Genomic DNA, 19,963 nt, shown 5'->3' with positions numbered 1-19,963 from the left:
AGACGCCTCTGACCTCCCCTGCTCACTTAGGAAGATAAGGCAGCAAGCCCACAAAATCTCAAGCTGTGCTAAATGCTTATTGTAACAATGCATTCTGCATTATTACCTGGAAATTTAATTTTTTTTCCATTATTGGCAGCATCAAGCATCTGCTTTCTTTACAACTATGATTATAAACAAAAGCTTTTTTATAATTAGGTTGTTTTTTTTTTTTTTAGATTTATTTGAAAGGCAGAGTTACAGAGAGGCAGAGGCAGTGAGTGTTCTTCCATCTGCTTGTTCACTCCTCAAATGGCCGCAATGGCTGGAGCCGCGCTGATCCAAAGCCAGGAGCCTAGAGCTTCTTCCGGGTCTCCCACATGGGTGCAGGGACCCCAAAGACTTGGGCCATCTTTCACTGCTCTCCCAGGCCATAGCGGGGAGCTGGAAAGTGGAGCAGCTGGGACTAGAACCGGCGCCCACATGGGATGCCGGCGCTGCAGGTGGCAGCTTTACCCGCTATGCCACAGTGACAGCCCCATAACTAAGCTTTCAATATGGTCATATTTTTACTTAAGACTCTATTTACATTATTTTAAATGAAACCAGTAAAAACCTAGAGGCATCTAACTCTTACTGTACTTTTCCCCCAAAATTGCATTTATACTGTGACGCAGTTGCAGTCTATAAAAAGACAAATGCTGCCCACACACAGGCAGACCTTGCCTCCACCATAAGTGCGTGTGTTTGGAAATGGATCTGAGACCAGCAAAAGGAAACCAGACTCTGCAAATCCAGTGGTGCATCTTCTTCCCAATCAGCACCTACACGACAAAAATCCAAACTCAGTATAGCAAAGTAGACATCCTTCTCTTACCTCCTCCAGCAGCTACTAAAAATGAAATAGCAACCTTTTAAGAAAAACTTCCTTCAGTAAATGTACTGAAAGCCTTCCTCCTTTATAATATACACATATATAAATGTCTATTTTACTTTCATAAGTTGACTTCTAGGCAGGCTACTTCCAGACAACTGGCAGGCAGACAAAAGGTGGTCTTCCATTCAAGTAGGGAGGGAGTATCACTGGGAGGGGTGAGGCAGGGGGCAGAAGAGTAGCTAGGCGTTGTCAGACAACACCTCTCATTGAAGGCAGGAGCCCCACCAGTCTTTTGGGGAAACCTAGTAGGTAAGAGGCAGAGGGTCCCAGGCCACAGTTCTCTAAACTCCTCATTGTCTACGCCACCAAGTGTGGGGTGTGGGGTTTGCAGGGGACAGGGATGCCGTAAGAGGATGCTGGCCCACTGGGCAAAGGCGTGGACTCCTTCCTCGTGTTAAGGATCAGTCCAGCTCCACCTGCAGGCAGTGTGGGTCCTGTCTGAAGAGGACAGAGCTCTTGTCCGGATGTCATGTATCCTAGATGGCACATTAAGTTCCAACGTTGTGTTGTGTTCATTTAGCACCGTGCTAAACTGTTTTTATTCCAACAGATTGTCAAAATTTTAAACCTTTATACTCCCCTGAATGAATTTGAAGAACGGGTAACAGTGGCCTTTATACGAACAATCCAGGTGAGTTTAAAAATATTAATCAATGTTATAAAGTCTTAGTCTAAAACTATACAGCAAGTTGAATATTCTAATCCTTTTAATACTGGTCTCATGGGATGCTAGAGGGCCCCGGTGTTCCTAGGCACTCTACTTGGGTAAATAAACCTGTCACTCACGACACACACAGCACTGAGCCTGCAAACGCTGTGGCCCCTGCATTTTATACAGTCTTAGTTAAATATTTCACAAAGTAAGCATATTATCAGCTCATACAAATGGAACTAAGGAATGTTCTTTTAAGAAAACAGTTTGAGCTCTTAAATCTTATCTCTTAAGACTTGGAATATTTGCCCTAAGAAACAAGAAACTATATTGGGCAAATGATTAAGACTGTGGGAGTTTCTTAACTTAAAAAATAGCTCTCTCCAGCTGAGCCCAGGGTGATTCTGGCAGAGCGCCTGGTCTGTGTGTGTGGTGGGAATGCTGGCCACTGACCACTACTCAGAAAAACCAGCGCATGTGCGTGGGAACTCCCTGGGGAGAGGTAGTAGCCCTTCCTGAAACCTCTTAGCAACCTCTGTAGCCAGGGACGTAATGCCAGCATGGAACAGGATTACCAATATGTGTGCTGAGAAAAATGAGCCAAGAAGGAAGAGCGAGCACTAAGGGAATGAATGTAGGGAAGGTTTGGCAAAGATCCTCAGAGCCCAGAGAAACCCCGGGGCCTCAGTGGAGAAGCCGCGCCCTTCCAGGCGCTGGGCTTTGATTCGGAGCTCCTTCCACGTGTTCGAGGGCAGAGTCTGCAGTCCGAGATGGGCTGTGGCAAAGAAATGAACTTCTGCCTTGTGTCTAAGTAGGACATAGAGGCAAGGGTCAAGGCAGGGCTGGCTGCCAAGTCAGGCTGAAGGTGGTTTCCTTCAGGGCGCCAAGGACATGCCAGGGTTCTTAAAGGCACAGACACCAGAGAGAAGAAGGTAGAGACCCACAGGAACAAAGCCAGGGGGTGCAGGTAGCACTGTCTGAAAGGATCCAGCTGGGAGAGAGAGATATATAGACAGGTAGGTAGGTAGTCAGCTTCCAGGTTGGGGGGGGAGTGGAGCAAGTTGGATGATGGACAAGAAGCCAGCAGGAGACCTGACCCTGTACCCGCTACTGACTTTTACAGAGAGTTAATAATTTATACAAACTCAAGTCCATATTTAGAGAGTCTTGCTTGGTTTTGAGTTTCTGAGATGCACACTGGAGGGAGAACTCCAACTGTTTCCATGTGGGCTGCAGCACTGTTTGCAAAGAGAGACATCAGGCCAAAGGTAAGGAATGCCTGCCAAGTGGCACTGCAGGTTTCATGAGCCCAGGACATGTATAAAGGTAACGCAGGCTGAGTGTTGGGTGTTCTCAGGACACGTGTACCAGGGCACTTCAGAAGGCTAGCAGTCAGTGGAATTCCAAGATAAGTTTGTTTCAATTCAAAAAGGTCACAGACAAAACATTTATGTAGACTACGGACTGCAGAACACATTTACCTCAAAGTAAACTTTTAATTCCATTTTCCACGAACTTTTTGAAGTTCCTGGGTACGATCAGATTCTTGGTCTGTTGCTGTGGATTCGTTCTGGGAGGAGCGTGGTGGGGGCAAGAGGCGCGGAGTTACCACACAGACCCCGGGAGGCAGGTGAAAGCAGGCTTGAGGCGAGCAGCCAGCAGACTCGTTTATTTCAGTTGGTACAACAGCTTATATAGCCAAGACCAGCCAATCCGGTCAAGGGGTGGTCTATGCCCTAACCAATCACAGCCTGTTGCCAGGCAGTTTCCATTGCCAGCGGCCATCTTGGCATGGCCTTCTCATTCCACCTTGGTCTTCCTCAGTAGTTGATATCAGTATCTGGCAGTTCTTTCCCAGAAAACGACTGTTGTGATTGCCTCTTGGCCAGTGACAGCTGTATGTTCTGCTGCTCCCTGTGCAGTGCTCAGTAAGTCTGAGCAACCCACTCTCCTACACCTGAACTCAAATAAGCGCAAGCAGCTTGTGAAACAAAGCCCCTGCGTGGGTGCTATGGGCAGTATAGACTGACCTTTAAAAATGGAAATCTGAGTGTATCAAAACATATCAAAACATATCAAAACAATTTCTATATGTCAATTTAAAAAATAAAACTTTAAAATGCAAATTTTAGTTGTTATAGTCCCCAAACAAGGTAGCTATTTCACAGAAATCCTCTTCTGAATTTTACTGAATTAAACGTATACCACCTTTTGGTGCTGAATTGTAATTATATGGGTAAATCTTTAACTTTCCCATTTTTATACCCTTCCCTAAATCCTTCAGTTTCCTCACCTCCTTCCTAAATCCTCAAGGAAGTCAGACCATAACAAAATGTTGCCATTATGTGATGCAAATAAGGGTGCCTTGCCCCAGTGAGAGAAAAACCAGTTTTCATACCCCAGACTAGTATGGGATAGCCTGTGTTTGCACAAAATTGGGAGAGTCTGATTTTCCTCTTGGCATGACTCCACGGTTCAGTGGCCTTTGTAACAGCACAGCTCCAGCCAGGAATTCCTGGTGCACGGAGTAATGGCTAGTGGTGGGCAGGCTGCACGAGAGAGCTCAACATAGAGTGAATAATGCAAACACAGCCCCTGCCATGTCCCGGTGACCGAAGCCAGTGCCTTACACATAGGAGCCTGACAACCTTTCGAGCAGCCCATTTTTGGGGGGAAGGTATTTTGCCATTTTAATCATGTTTAAGTGTACACAGTGACATTAAGTCCACTCGCATTGTTATGTAACCATCACCACTATTTCCAGAAATTTTTTCATCATCCTAAACAGAAACTGTACCCAGTTAGCAGTGACTTCCTATTTACCCTTCTCCCATCCCCTTCTTCTCTTCTCTCTGTCTCTGGGAATTTATCCAATCTATATATTTCATATAAGTAGAATCCTGCAATATTTGTCCTCCTGGGTCTGGTTTATGTCACTTGGAATGGTCTCCTATAACATAACATGCATCAGAACTTCATCTCTTTTTACTACTGAACAATAGTTCCTTTTACACATATAAAACACTGTTTATCCATTCATCTGTCCATGGACACTGCACTGTCCCCATCTTTTGGCTACTGGAATACTGCCGTTAACATTGGTGAATATTTTGAATAGAAGTGGTAGGAACAGGCATCCTTATCTTGTTCCTGATCTCAAGGGAAAAGCTCTCACTCTTTCACCATTGAGTATGATGTGAGATGTAGGTTTCTCCTATTTCAGCAGGAAAATATGTTTGATTTTGTCAAATGCTTTTTCTGCACCAATTGAGACACCGTGGGGTGTTTATCTTCATTCTATTAATGTAGTATGTTACATTGATTTTTGTATGCTGAACCACCCTTGTATTCTAGGAATACTTCTCACTTGGTCATGGTGTAAAACCACTTAAGTCTGCTGCTGAATTTAGTTTTCTGGTACTGTGTTTCACATTTTTACTTCTATATCCAGATGCAGTATTAGCCTATAGCTTAGTTTTCTTGTACTGTCTTACCTGCTTTGGTATGAAAGTATTACTGACCTCATATAATGCATTTGAGAAGAATTAATGTTAACTCTTTTTAAAATGTTTGGTAGAATTCTCCAGGGAAGCCATGTCCTGGGCTTTTCTTTGCTGGGAGGTTTTGACTACTAATACAATCTCCATAAGTGTGTTGGTCTATTCAGATTTTCTGTTTCTTCTTAAATCAGTTTTGACAGTTGTGTCCATTTCAACTAGGTTATCCCATTTGTAAGTGTAAAAGTATTCATAGTATTATCTTTTGATCCTTTTTATTTTTGTAAATTTTGGTAATATGCTCTTTTCATTTCTGACTCTGGTAATTTCTACATTTCTGAATGTAGACTTCTACTTTTTCTTAGACTAGCTAAAGATTTGTCAATTTTGTTTAACTGAGTTCAATTTAATTTTTAATTCTATTCTCTCTCAATTATGCCCACTCTGATTTTACTCCCTCACTTTCTAGCTGTGGGTTTAGTTTGCTGTTCTTTTCCACTTGCTTGAAGCAAACAGTTGACTTGATTTCAGACCTTTGTTTCAAAAACGCAGACACAAGTTTATACCTTAGCACTACTTTCACAATATCCCGTAAGTCCTAGTATAGTATATTTTCATTTTCACCTAATTTCCCTGGTGATTTCTTTGACTCATTGACTATTTTAAGACCCTGTAAATTTCTATGTCTTTGTGGATTTTCCATGTATTTTTAGTTTCATTCCATTATAATCAGAAAAAAATGTTTTTAAATTGATTGGGGCTTGCTTTGTGTAACCTATGGTCAGTCCTAGAGAATGTTCCATGCACCTTGAGGAAGTATATTCTGCTGTTCTATGTATCTGTTCGGTTTGTTAGGTCTAATTGATTTATTGTGTTGATTATGGCCTCCATCTCTTATTGGTCTATCTGATTGTTCTATTGAAGGGTCCAGCTTTAATAAAATATTTCTCCCTCCAGTTTTGTCAACATCTACTTCACATTTGGGGATTCTCTTGCTAGGTGCATTATGACTATTGGCGCTGCTTTTATCAAATATAGTGTCCTGTTCTGTCTCTAGAAATGACTTAATTTCTCATCTGATTTTGAAGGATTGTTTTGCCAAATATGGAATGCACAGCTGGTGGGGTTTTTCTGTCTACTTTGTCATCCCGCTGCATCTAGCGCCTATGGTCTCCGACAGAAAATCAGCTGTTAATTTTATTGCAGGACACTTTGTATGTGACAAGTCACTTCTCTCTTGCTAATTTCAAGATGTCCTATCTTCGGGTTCTGGCAATTTGACTATAATGTGCCTCACTCTGAATATTTGAGTTTATCCTGCTTGAAGCCTGCTGACCTTCTTGAATGTGTACATACATGTCTCATCAGATTTAGGAAGTTTGGGGGCATTACTTCTTCAGATACTTTCTGCCCATTTCTTGCTCTCTCTTCCTTCTGGAACTCCAATCATGTGTATACTGATGGTGTCCCATAGGTCCCACAGGCCCTGTTCTTTGTTATGCATTCTTTTTTTCTTCTCAGACTATATTGTTTCAGACTCCTTTCTTCTTCCTGATCAAGCCTGCCGTTGGATTCTGTTAGTATATTTTTCTCAATTGTCCATTTCCTAAAATGTCTGGCTTCAAATGGGGAGAAGATAGACAAGCTCTGTTGCTTTTAACATTCCAAATTAATGCCACCAAGGAAAGCCACTTCATCCCAAGAGATGCTTAAACCAAGGCAGGTACCTGTGTTGGGACCCACCAGGCCACCAAAATGTACAATTCCAAATTTTGGAGGACAAGGTCCCATTGCCTGCCCTGGCACTAGCAGTTGTGCAAGTGCTAACCCCATGGCTACATTTGGGCTGAAGAATGGCAGGTAGGAGCTGACTGAAACACAACTGCTCTCCTAGCAGTGCATCCTGGAGCCTCTGCCTCACTAGATACTCTGCTTGGTGGTTCTATAAATGTCCATTCAGTTCCAGCTGGTAACAATCACCCTTTCCAACTAAATGGTTGCCTTAATGAATGGACCAACCCCTAGAGCCCTGTCCTCTGTTACTTTGTGATATTGCTCTTCCCCACTCTGAGATGAGGAAACTGAGGCAGAGAATGGTCAAGGAATTTGCCCCAAGTGGTGCCAGGATGTCAGGTCAAGCTGTCTGCCTCCAGAGCCCTTGCCATCAACCACTTTACTTCAGTGCCTCTACCAGGATTAGCACCTGATACGTATTTTTATATTCTCCCTTAGATGGAACTTTGTCTTAAGGAATGCTAGAATTGAGAATGATTAGTCATCTGCCTTCCCAAAAAGCCTAAACCATCCTCACACTAAACACCTCTGGGATAGGGAGACCCCATTCTCCTGAAGTCTTTACGTAATTATCTTGGGAATCTTCCCATGGCATAGGCTGATCCACTCTCATGAATTCACCTAAGCTGGCTGTTCGTAGGTACAGTACTAAGCATTCACATGGTCTGATTGTTCCCCACAGGCACAACTACAAGAGCGGAACGACCCTCAGCAACTGCTGTTAGACTTCAAACACATGTTCCCGGTTCTGTTTCCATTTAACCCATCCTCCCTGACCATGGACTCAATACATATCCCAGCCTGTCTCAACCTGGAGTTCCTCAATGAAGTCTGAAGGCTTCCAACGTTAACTTGAGTCCCAGCAAAAGCAAGGAAGCGCATACACACAGGAAAGTGAATTCAGGGATCTGTGTGAGGTGGTGAAAGTGGATTCTATCAGAGCCCGACTACACGTGGAGAGTGCTGCACTACACGGAACAAGCCACACCCATGTCATTATTTTTTGTACCTACTGCTCAGAATAAAAACACTTGAAATATGGAAATTTTTTTAAGGTGGATTTCAGTCTAAACACATACACATAATCTAAGGCCACCCAAAAGTCCCCATGGCCATATAAAAGGTGCCAGTTCTGTAAAATGGAAGCTGCCTAGTTTTGCTCTTTGCATATAACTGGAGAATGTCGAAATTAAAATTATATTAAAGATATAGCAAGTCACATAAATTGCCTTCAAAGGACTTTTACTAAATAAAGGTACTATTAACTATGATAACAACATATCCTGACCTTTACCCAGGCAGACGACCCCTAAGTGTGGATGAGTTTGTAGTGAGAGGTTTCAAATACAAAACTGTGGGCCCAGGCTTCCCAATAAGTATTCCCAGAGTACTTTTAATGGCTGCTGATATAGAGAATGGTATAGCTGATCTCCAGACCAAACATTTGGAGTATTAGTTTCTGAAGCATAACTAAAAGATTCAGTCGGTCGTGTGTTCAAACCCTTTTGTGTAGCCTGGGGTTTAAGGAACAGCTGTGCTAAAAACACTGCTGTCCTGGGGCTGGCATTGTGTCCTAGTGGGTTATGCCACCACCTGCAACACTAGAATCCTGTATCAGAGCGCTAGTTCAAGTCCTGGCTGCTCTACTCCTGATCCAGCTCCCTGCTGATGTGCCTGGGAGAGCAGTGGAAGCTGGCCCAAGTGCTTCGGGCCCTTTGTCACCCATGTGGGAGACCCAGATGGAGTTCCAGACTCCTGGCATTTGCCTGGCCCAGCCCTGGCTATTGTAGCCATTTGGAGAGTAAATCAGAGGATGGAGGTCATGTTTCTCTGTCACTGTACCTTTAAAATAAACCTTAAAAAAAACTGTCCCAAAGTTCAAATGTGAGTGTATGATGGGAAAAGTATGTTTCCAATGCTAGTCCATACATTTACCAACAAAATTCTCACAAAAATCAATATAAACTAAATATTAGGAAACAGTAACAACAATTGTTTTATTTGCAGATATAAAAATTAAGTATGAAATCCTTTAATTTCTTAATGCCATCAAACCTCCAATAGGAACTTCATATAAGGCACCACTAACTCCACACAACCAAAACAGGGAAAAGCAAACTTCAGTCTGAGAATCAGATTGTTTGGGAAACCATTAAAAAATAATTAGCTCATTGATTACCCAAAGGTTTGTTTTGTTTTTTTAAAGGGAATTAAATAGTTGAAGCCAACTTTCCCTTTTCAGGTTATTTTCACCATTTTTCATACTTGCCACATAAAAGTTACTGTAAATGTTATGAAATAAGGATTTAAGAATATTCAGTAATAGTGTAACAGGTTTAGATGTTTCTGCTCTTAGGGTTTTTTAGGGTTTTCTGGACTCTTCAAAAGCAAGCATTCAATTAGAAAAGATTGTACATTCTTTCCCCTCATTTTTGACCATCTTGCTAACAGTAGGCGGTTCCATGACTGCTTGCACATCCTACAGGAATGGCCTCCCATCCTATTGAGAAGATTTCCACACTGCAGGCCCCCCCACACAGACTGTGCACTCAGCTCGGCGTCTTCGTGGGCTACTCTTCTCACCTGCTGGGCCAGCACAGGAGTTGCGCTGGGGTTAAGACTGCCGACAGTTATGTCCAGACACACTGCCGTGGGTGTTACCCCCTCTAGGCCCACCGGAAACACCCTGGCTTCTCTTGGGCATCTACACAGAGCTATGCTGGCCCTTGTTGCCCAGTCACACAACCACGAGGTCCATGCCACCTTTCAACCCACATGCTTTGTTGGGAAGGCCAGCCTAACGCAAACGGGCCTGTGGCTGCCTCTTCTCTCTAGCTTATGAAGTTTAATTTGCTTTTTGGTGCACATTAGTTTGAAACTCAGCCTCTCATGGAATGAAACACTGTCCTTAACCTTCAAGATAACCAAAAATGCCTTGAGGATAAAGGAGTTTAGACCAGCAGTCATTCCACAAATACACTGGCCAACTGTCCTTACGTACTGTCTTAACAGCTTCATTCTTGCCATCTCTTTGGGTCGCTCCTCTGCTGTCATTGGTGAATCACTGGGTGCCAGAGGCTCACTGAGTAAAAGCTGGGTAAATAGAATAAACGGGAAGGTGTCCTCATGATTCGTCTTCTACTTAGCCTAAGAAATAGCAGATCCCAAAAAGCATTTCACCGGAGCTGTGCTTAATTTACAGATGACTGGCAAATTCTTGCACAGTACTTTGATACTGAATGTCCAGCTTCATACTTGGAGGCTGGAAGAAACATCTTTAGGGAAACCATCTAGCATTTCTCTCTGCATTTTTCAAATCAGTTCGACTCACTCCCCAAGTTCATGGAATCAGTAATAACTTGAAATAATTCAACATAAACTTCTGAACTCTGCACTGTCTTTTCAAGATTTAAAATTTAGTTAACACTTTCTCACGATGTGCCTTTAGCAGTTATTCAAATAACTGACGTACCAATTGTTTTTCTGAAATAAGTGTTGGTATGGGAAGACTTTTAATATTTGCCATGACAACATGGTGGAGTATTGATTTGTCTTTTGAAACATTAGAAGCATTTTAAAGGTTACTTAAATATTTGCAGAATGATTTGTGTGTTAAGTATTTCTTGGAACCTATTTACCCATGGTAAGATGTGCACATGAAATAGTTGTGGCCGAAGCAGACAACCCTATCACGATACTACATGCATTCTCCTTGTGCCATCATATCTACAGTTAGAGTGACGGTAGCGGTAGGCTCACCTAGCAAGCAGACTGGACTCAAAGGCACACCGTCTCCCCCTTCCCATAGAGCATGTCAGTAGGAGTTGCTTCCCTTGGCTTCCTAGTACTAAATTTTAAGGCTTTTGTAAAAGCTAGGAGCTTCAAAAATTTAGAAAACACAATTAACAGTGCTATCTACCATCAATTCATCAAATATTTACTTAGGGCATCAATGCATTAGGAGTACAGTAAAAAGTAAGTTAGACTCCACTTCTTTGCATAGATGAATTAAATTGTTTTCATACACTTGACCTGATTCTAAGGCAACCAGGGTATCCTAAATTGCAGTGTTTGTCTGGCGTCCACACAACTCGCAGCAGGGGCAGAACCCTGGAGCCTTTCCTCAGAGTATCTGGGGTTGGTTTCTCGGTTTGCTGCATGAGCCAAATACCCATAATTCACTCTTTGTACACACTGGTGCCATAATTAGAGAATTAAAGGGTCTAGGAAGTTAGAGGTTAATGCCAAATGACAAAACATGACTTTTTAATTACAAAGGTCATTAGATATTGAAGACTATTCCTAAAATTTTATAATTCTAATAATGGGGTTCAATCTGATGAAATTCACCTACTTTCTAAAAGAAAGTGATGCTGTGTCAAAACCATCTAGATTTGAATAAAACAGTTTGCCACTAACTGATGTTTAGATGAAGGACTGCCTCTCCAAAGATCACATTGTATTCAGGGGAATATCTAATATTATAAAACAAATATCGATATTTTTCCATTTTGAACAAACCTGTAAACTACACTTATTTATAGAAAAATGCTTGTAATAGTCACTGTAATATTTGGCTGTGGATAAAACGTGTGAAAATAAATACTTTTGAATAAAGTGGTATGCAAATCTAAAGGAAATTTAAAGCTGCAGCTACACATTGGCTGAAAAGTTGAATGCCCCTGAGAAACTTCACCCTGGGGCCTATATTCAACCATGTTTATGACAGTTTAAACCAGAGGGTGGGGGAAGACTTGCCCTGGAAGATAGTACAGGTTGTTAAACACTTCACAGCTGTAGAACTCAAGACAGTTTGGGCATAGGAAAAGACTGATGGATTAATGACGAGCAGAGGGCCTAGAGATGGACCCAATCACATAGCATAGACAAGGCATTAAAAGTGGGAAATGTGTGGAGGAATTTATGAAATAAGTGAAAAACACCAAGAAATGCAGAAATGTACATATAGATTCCACACTACAAAAATGTCAATTATCCCCAAGTTGTTCAACACTTTTTTTTTAATACTGACAAATGCACTGCAAAATTGATATGGAAAAGCAACGACTCATGGATAAGAAGACCCTCCTTGGGACAGTGGAAGACTTCCCCTGGCCGGTATCAGGACTTCTAAAACTAGTAATTAAAGTAGGTGGAACTTGCATAGAGACCAATGGAATAGAATAGGCCAAAAGCTGATTATATGGACACCAGGGTATACTGTTTCTTAGCTAGGAGCACACATCAGAATCACCGTGGCTTAACAGGCCAATCCTCCGCCTTGCAGCGCCGGCACACCGGGTTCTAGTCCCGGTCGGGGCACCGATCCTGTCCCGGTTGCCCCTCTTCCAGGCCAGCTCTCTGCTGTGGCCAGGGAGTGCAGTGGAGGATGGCCCAAGTCCTTGGGACCTGCACCCCATGGGAGACCAGGAGAAGCACCTGGCTCCTGCCATCGGAACAGCGCGGTGCGCCGGCCACAGCGCACCTACCGCGGCGGCCATTGGAGGGTGAACCAATGGCAAAAAGGAAGACCTTTCTCTCTGTCTCTCACTCTCACTCTCCACTCTGCCTGTCAAAAAAATTAAAAAAAAAAAAATACACATAACCAGCCCCTCTCCCCCCCAGTTATGGAACAAGACACCCCCAGGAGTGTACTCATTAGGAACAATTGTTGAAATATGACACAGGGAAGGAAACAGTCTATCGTGGAGGGACACAGCATCTTAAACCCAACTTCCAACTTAAGGGTAGATTCACAACCTTTCTGGGTGGCTGACCAAGGAAGCCTCACTTCAGACAGTTCACCCCCAGCTCAGGTCTAGGCCTATCTTCAAAACCTCAACAGGAAAACTAGATCTGAAAAGAGCTAAACTGTATACCAGATACACTCACCCTATAACAGCTGAGAAAGAAAAAGCCCAGCCTCAGGAAACTGGTCTGGTTCTTAGGAGCTCGCCCTGGATAGCGGCAGAACTGGCCTGGTGCTCCCGCTGTTCTCCTTCAGCACGTAAACAACCTTACAAAGCACTGGGCATCAGACAGGTCTCTCTCTGATGGAGACTGAGAGGCCCATAATTCTGCCTAGAGACACAAAACAAGGTCACACAATAAGAAACATCCCTTCTTCTACCTGATACTTGTAGAAGGCACTGTGGTTTCTCTCCCAGTTGTAGCTTTATCCTCTGATCTGCCCTCTTTCTAGATAGGATTATATTGACAGCCTTGTCCCTGCTTGCTCACTGTACCCAGTGCAGAGTAAAGCTCTTCTGCTTTGCATCGTCTTTAATCACCTAACCAGTGCCCCAATCCTAACATTAAGCCTCCTACCAAGATGTCCCACAGTTCCCTAAGACGCACCCATGGTATACGATTTTCCTTGTTGCATGAGCAGGAAACCCAACCTGTTCAACTGTCTGTCTCTCTGTTTCTGAGTCAGTGAAATGTTCTCTCCCTCCACCAACATTAGTATTTTCCTGAGTAAAGTCAGACCCAAGGGGGTACAGAGATTTGCCTAAGGTTATGTTATTACGTGAAATTCTAACTGGGTTTGCTAAGGATATAGACACCGCAAACAACTTTCAAACAAGGAGAAAAGCACAAATATTTGCCTTTCACCTAAGTTTGAGACAATGTCTTAAGCTACTGGGAACCCACCAAGACTTAGGGTAAACTTAAAATGAAGGAGTTTGGTTATGATTTGTAGGTTACTGTCTGCATGCATTAAATTTGATTCTTGTGTGACAAATTTAACTTTCTAAAGTAGGTATTTGTTGTAAGGACAAAAATTCAAGATATTATGTTATGGCTATATTAACCTGTGAGCACGTAGGTAACTTTCTAAACCATTCAAGATTGGCAAATGTGCTTGTGTCACTCATTCAGATTCACATACCCAATTTGAAAAATTGTCCGGCCCCACCCACTTCACCAACTTTTCCCAGTTTTCATGACTGAAACTTCCAAAGCCACTGCTGCTTCACCTACCATCACTTTTGACTGTTGTAGGAAGACAGGGAAACTATGCTTAAGCACTGGAAAATTACCCAGGAAACGTGGGAGATACAAAGGCTGGATACTGCTGAAATCTTGATAAAATCTCAACACTAGAATTTCAGATGTACAGTGGATTCTCTGATCTCCAGTCTTAAGCTAACACAACTCTCTTCTTTTTCCTGAAAAAATGCTAGAGCACTAACTTCACATCTTACCAGAAGTCCCATATCCAGGCCAAGAAAGGAATCTTGATGTACATATTCAGTGTTCAAAATGTTTGCAGAGTAATTTGTTTCCAGTAATTTTGTAGCTTACTTGAAAGACATTCTTCCTCCCAACTTTCATTTTGAATGTTAAAACCTACGGCAAAGTTGCAAAAGGAGAACAATGAATGACCATCTAGATTCTTAAACTGTTCATATTTTGCCACATTTCCTCTCTTCCCTTCTCTCTGCCAGTGCCTCTATATACATTTTTGTGAGTCACTTGAGTTCATTGCAGATGCCATAGTTCCTCATCGCTAAATATCTTAGTATGTATCTCCTAAGAACAAAGAACAGTCTCCTATATAGCTATAATATAATTATAATCAGGAAAATTAATAATCCATACTATCCCATATAATTCATTTCCCAAATGTCCCAATACTGTCCTTCAGATTTTTTTAATCCATATTTCAATGAAGGATCTCACATTAAAGTGTCACATCTCTAGTTTCCTTTAATCTGATTCAATTTCAGTCTTTTTGTTTTTCAGAACATTGATGTTTTTGAAGAATTCACATTGGCTGTTTGGCAGAATGTCCCTCAATTTAGATTGTTTCCTTATGATTAGATTCAGGTCAGATATTTTGGGAAGAAATTCTACGTAAGAAATTGCGTCCTCCATACAGCTAGGGGATGAAGATGTTTGTCCCATTATTGGTGACCCTGATCATTTGATTATGGTAATACCACAAGACTCCTCCATTGCAATGATTCCTTTTCCTCTTTGTAATATTTTGAGACTATGTAAATACTGTTACATATATTTATGAAGGAACTTCTAGAAGTGTGTAGGAAATAGTATTAAAAGATTATTCTGGTGCAAAAAAAATTTGAAATCCAGGCATAGTTTTCATAAAACACATTTCTGAAATTTTCTGAAGACCCCTCATACATGCTTTTTTTAAAAAAATTTTTTAAAGATTTTATTTATTTATTTATTTGAAAGAGTTACACATAGAATGGCAGATGTCCTAAATAGCACTCTGGCCTCAGAATCAGCCCTTAAGGCATTCGGATCTGGCTGAAGAGACCATGGGAGTATTTTAAGCATGGAAAGCCAAGACACTCTGGCCAAAAAAAAAAAAAAAAAAAAAAAAAACCTAAATGAAAGATTTCTGTGAGATCCCAGTGAAAGAACGGGCCATCAAAGAAGGAGGTACCTTTCTCTAAAGGGAGGAGAGAACTTCCACTTTGACTATGACCTTGTCTAAATAAGACTGGAGTTGGCGAACTCAAAAGGTTTCCATAGCCTTGGCAACTCATGACAAGAGCCTAGGGTGATTACTGACGCCATAAACAACAGTGTCAATTGTTAAGTCAACAACAGGAGTCACTGTGCACTTACTCCCCATGCAGGATCTCTGTCCTTAATGTGTTGTCCAATGTGAATTAATGCTATAACTAGTACTCAAACAGTACTTTACACTTTGTGTGTCTGTGTGGGTGCAAACCGCTGAAATCTTTACTTAATATATACTAAATTGATCTTCTGTATATAAAGATAATTGAAAATGAATCTTGATGTGAATGGAATGGGAGAGGGAGCGGGAGATGGGAGGGTTGAGGGTGGGAGGGAAGTTATGGGGTGAAAAAGCCACTGTAATCCAAAAGCTATACTTTGGATATTTATATTTATTAAATAAAAGTTTAAAAAAAAAGAGTTACAGACAGTGAGAAGGAGAAAGAGAGAGAGAGAAAGGTCTTCCGTCTGCTGGTTCACTCCCCAGATGGCCGCAACGGCCGGAGCTGCACAAATCTGAAGCCAGGAGCCAGGAGCTTCCTCGATCTCCCACATGGGTGCAGGGGTCCAAGGTCCTGGGCCATCTTCCACTGCTTTCCCAGGCCACAGTAGAGAGCTGGATTGGAAGAGGAGCAGCCTGGACTAGAACCGGCGCATATGGGATGCCGGGCACCGAGGCGGAGGACCAACCTGTGCCACAGCACCAGCCCCCATCATACATGCTTTTAATACACTGAAACCTGTCAACATTCCACTTTGTGGTTTTAGATCCGCTCAGAAACATAATTAGGTAAGTTTGGAGGGACTTGCTGCCGGTGCTCTACAGGCAATGAGTGGGGGACATGATTCTCCTCTTAATTATGTGGAGGGCAAACAGGACAGGGCCTACAAAAGGGTATGCGTTTGTGAAGCTCATCCAATTTTTTTTTTTTTTTTAATTTGAGAGACAGAGTTAGACAGTGAGAGAGAGACAGAGAGAAAGGTCTTCCTTCTGTTGGGTCACCCCCCAGATGGCTGCTACGGCTGGCGCTGTGCCTATACGAAGCCAGGAGCCAGGTGCTTCCTCCTGGTCTCCCATGCGGGTGGAGGGCTAAAGCACTTGGGCCATCCTCCACTGCCCTGGCGGGCCACAGCAGAGAGCTGGACTGGAAGAGGAGCAACTGACACTAGAATCCAGCGCCCATATGAGATGCCAGCGCCGCAGGCAGAAGATTAACCAAGTGAGCCATGGTGCCAGCCCTATTTTTTTTTTTAAGATTTATATATTTATTTGAAGGCAGAGTTACAGAGAGGCAGAGGTAGAGAGAGAGAAAAAAGTCTTCTATTTGCTGGTTCACTCTGCAAATGGTCACAATGGCCAGAGCTGCACTGATCCAAAGCCAGGAGCCAGGAGCTTCTTCCAGGTCTCCCACGCAGGTGCAGGGGCCCAAGGACATGGTCCATCTTCTACTGCTTTCCCATGCCATAACAGAGAGATCAGAAGTGGAGCAGCCAGGACTTGAACAGGTGCCCATATGGGAATGCTAGCACAGCAGGTGGCAGCTTTACTCACTATACCACAGTGCAGGCCTCACATCCAATTTAAGATCTGTACTTTTCAAAAACAGATGGGTACACCAATGGAACAGAATAGAAACACCAGAAATTAATCCAAATATCTATAACCAACTTACATTTAATCAAGGAGCTAAAATCAATTCCTGGAGCAAGGACAGTCTATTCAACAAATGGTGCTGGGAAAACTGGATTTCCATGTGCATAAGTATGAAGCAAGACCCCTACCTTGCACCTTACACAAAAATCCACTCAACATGGATTAAAGATCTAAATCTACGACCTGACACCATCAAATTACTAGAGAACATCAGAGAAACCCTGCAAGATATTGGCACAGGCAAAGACTTCTTGGAGAAGACCCCAGAGGCACAGGCAGCCAAAGCCAAAATTAACAACTGGGATCACCTCAAATTGAGAAGTTTCTATACTGCAAAGAAACAGGAAAGTGAAGAGGCAACCGACAGAATGGGAGAAAATATTTGCATATTATGCAAATGATAAAGGATTAATAACCAGAATCTACAAAGAGATCAAGAAACTCACCACCACAACAAAAAAAAAAAGCCACTTAAGAGAAGGGCCAAAAACCTAAACAGATATTTTTCAAAAGAGGAAATCCAAATGGCCAACAGACACACAAGAAATATTCAGGATCACTAGCTGTCAGGGAAATGCAAATCAAAACCACGATGGGGTTTCACCTCACCCCGGTTAGAAAGGGTCACATACAGAAATCAACCAACAATAGATGCTGGAGAGGATGAGGGGAAAAAGGCATTCCCACTGTTGGTGGGAATATAAACTGCTAAAGCCACTATGGAAGACACTTTGGATACCTCAGAAATCTGAATATAGCCCTTTCACATGACCCAGCCATCCCACTCCTCGGAATTTACCCAGGGAAAATTAATTTGGCAAACAAAAGAGCTATCTGCACCTCAGTGTTTATTGCAGCTCAATTCACAATAGGTAAAACATGGAATCAACCTAAATGCCCATCAACAGAAGATTGGATAAAGAAATTACGGGATATGTACTCTGTGGAATACTACCCAGCAGTAAAAAAAAAAAAAAAAAAAAAAGAAATCCGGTCATTTACAACAAAATGGAAGAATCTGGAAAACATTATGCTGAGTGAAATAAGCCAGTCCCAAAGGGACAAATATCGTATGTTCTCCCTGATCTGTGACAACTAAGCACCTAAAAGGAAACCTGTAGAAGTGAAATTGACACTATGAGAAGCAATGACTTGATCAGTCATTGTCCTGACTGTGAGGAACAGCTTACTATTTTATTCTTTTTAGTATTTTCTTTTTCTACTTAATACCATTGGTTGAACTCTTTTTTTTTTTTAATTGGTTGAACTCTTTACTTAACACAGAATTATTCTTAGGCGTTTAAATCCAATTGAAAATCAATCCCTGTTAAAAATAAGAGCGGGAAATATGAGAGGGAGAGATGTACAGTTCAGTACACGTTCCCTCGGACTTACCCCTAAGGGTAAAGCTAAAAATGTGCCATGGGACTCCAAATCTCATTAAGTTGGCAGGTACCAATACCATCTTACTAGTTAAGGTGATCAGTTTAAGTTCATAACTGATCACAAAGATAGGATTAAGTGTCAAAGGGATCACATAAATAAGACCAAGTGTCTGCTAATAATAATTGATAGAATTAAAAAGGAGAGAACGATCCTACATGGGAAGCAGGACACAAAGCAGACTCACAGAATGACAAATGCCCTAAACAGCACTCTGGCCTCAGAATCAGCCCTTAAGGCTTTCGGATCTGGCTAAAAAGCCCATGAGAGCATTTCAGGCATGGAAAGCCAGACACTGTGGCCAAAAAATGACCTACATGAAAGATCTCTATGAGTGACACGTATGAATGTTCACTGTACAAACTTTCCACTTTCCTGTTTGAAAGTTTCCATAATAAAAAGCTGAATTAGAAAAACCGCACTGAGGCACGGCCGGTGGATCCACGGCCTGGGACGCCAGCATCCCATCCAGGCAGCGGTTGGAGTCCCCGCTGCTCCACATCAGATCCAGCTCCCTGCTGACGCGGCTGGGACACAGCAGAGGATTCCCAGGAGCTTGGACCCCTGTACCCACGAGGGAGAACTGGATGGAGCGCCAGGCTCCTGGCTTTGGCCTGGCCCAGCGCCGGCCGCTGCGGGCATTTGGGGAGTGAGCCAGCACGTGGAGGATCTGTCTCTCTCTGTTACTCCACCTTTCAAAGGCCTAAGTGAGGGCCACCAAAGCAGCGCGTACAAAGCAGAACGCAGGGCAGGCGCTCGCTGAGGGCTGAGACACCAGCGCAACCCACCGCCGGCCGCACACGCGGAAGCCAAGGCCAAGGCAGCGTCCACTCGCCCGGCCTCAGTCTGTTCTCAGAACACACTCCATCACCTGGAGCCCAGGACTCAGATTGCGCAGTGGTCTGGTCATCATCGGCCAGGGCTCACGGCCACAGCGGCACAGGCCTCCCCACCGCCCTCCCGCCCACGACCCCCTAACTGCCCCGCGCCCGGGCCCCGAGCCCCACTTCGCCGGCCTCGTTTTCATAATCCTCTCAGGCCCTGGGGCCTGATCATATAAGGAAAATACTGCGGGCTCATGCGGGAGCTGCCCTGGGCGCGCCCTACCCTACAACCCTCGCCGCACCCCACCCGCCCACCGGCCTGCCCCGCGCCCACGCCCGCCACCCGGAACTGGTCCTTGCTTCCGGCTCGCGGACTTGGACTCTGCGCAGGCGCCGCCCCAGCCAATCCCGCCGCGCCGTCGCCGAGTCCCGCCCACTTTCGCTTCCGGGCCCACCCCGAGCCCTCGCCCACCCCCCCCCCCCCCCAACGCTGCCGGGCGTTTGGCGTCTGGCGCCTTGTAGTGTTGTTTTGTTTTTTTTTTTTTTTGCAGTTGTCTCAGGCAGGGATGAAGGGAACCTCCGTTACCTGCTGAGGCGGCGGATGAAGATGTCCCATCAAATCTTTTCGATGTAAAACGTTAGTCTGCGATGTGAGGGAGAATGCGCGCGCACGGGAGGGGCGGT

At 43.4% G+C, this 19,963-nt stretch overlaps 1 protein-coding gene, 1 long non-coding RNA gene and 2 other non-coding genes across 4 annotated transcripts in view; 1 reads left to right on the top strand and 3 right to left on the bottom strand.

The window, feature by feature from the left end:
• Window positions 1-8,261, top strand: part of MYO5B (myosin VB) — a 306,778-nt gene extending 298,517 nt beyond the window's left edge. Inside the window, exons 38-39 of the mRNA XM_062201653.1 lie at window positions 1,467-1,547; window positions 7,542-8,261. Of these exons, the coding sequence (XP_062057637.1) occupies window positions 1,467-1,547; window positions 7,542-7,694 (234 nt within the window). The 3' untranslated portion in view covers window positions 7,695-8,261. The remainder of the gene's footprint in view (window positions 1-1,466; window positions 1,548-7,541) is intronic.
• Window positions 233-19,960, bottom strand: LOC133767267 (uncharacterized). The gene is made up of 3 exons (XR_009866825.1): window positions 19,866-19,960; window positions 14,068-14,212; window positions 233-803 (listed from the first exon to the last, which is right to left on the bottom strand). It is a non-coding gene; the product is annotated as an uncharacterized LOC133767267 (long non-coding RNA).
• Window positions 19,292-19,374, bottom strand: LOC133767372 (small Cajal body-specific RNA 18). Its single transcript, XR_009866856.1, has one exon. It is a non-coding gene; the product is annotated as a small Cajal body-specific RNA 18 (non-coding RNA).
• LOC133767381 (small Cajal body-specific RNA 17) lies at window positions 19,442-19,556 on the bottom strand. Its single transcript, XR_009866864.1, has one exon. It is a non-coding gene; the product is annotated as a small Cajal body-specific RNA 17 (non-coding RNA).
• Window positions 19,961-19,963: the final 3 nt, after the last annotated feature.

This window comes from Lepus europaeus, chromosome 9, assembly GCF_033115175.1.
Source record: "Lepus europaeus isolate LE1 chromosome 9, mLepTim1.pri, whole genome shotgun sequence".
Classification (NCBI taxonomy): domain Eukaryota; kingdom Metazoa; phylum Chordata; class Mammalia; order Lagomorpha; family Leporidae; genus Lepus; species Lepus europaeus.
This window is presented reverse-complemented; position numbering and strand designations above follow the sequence as displayed.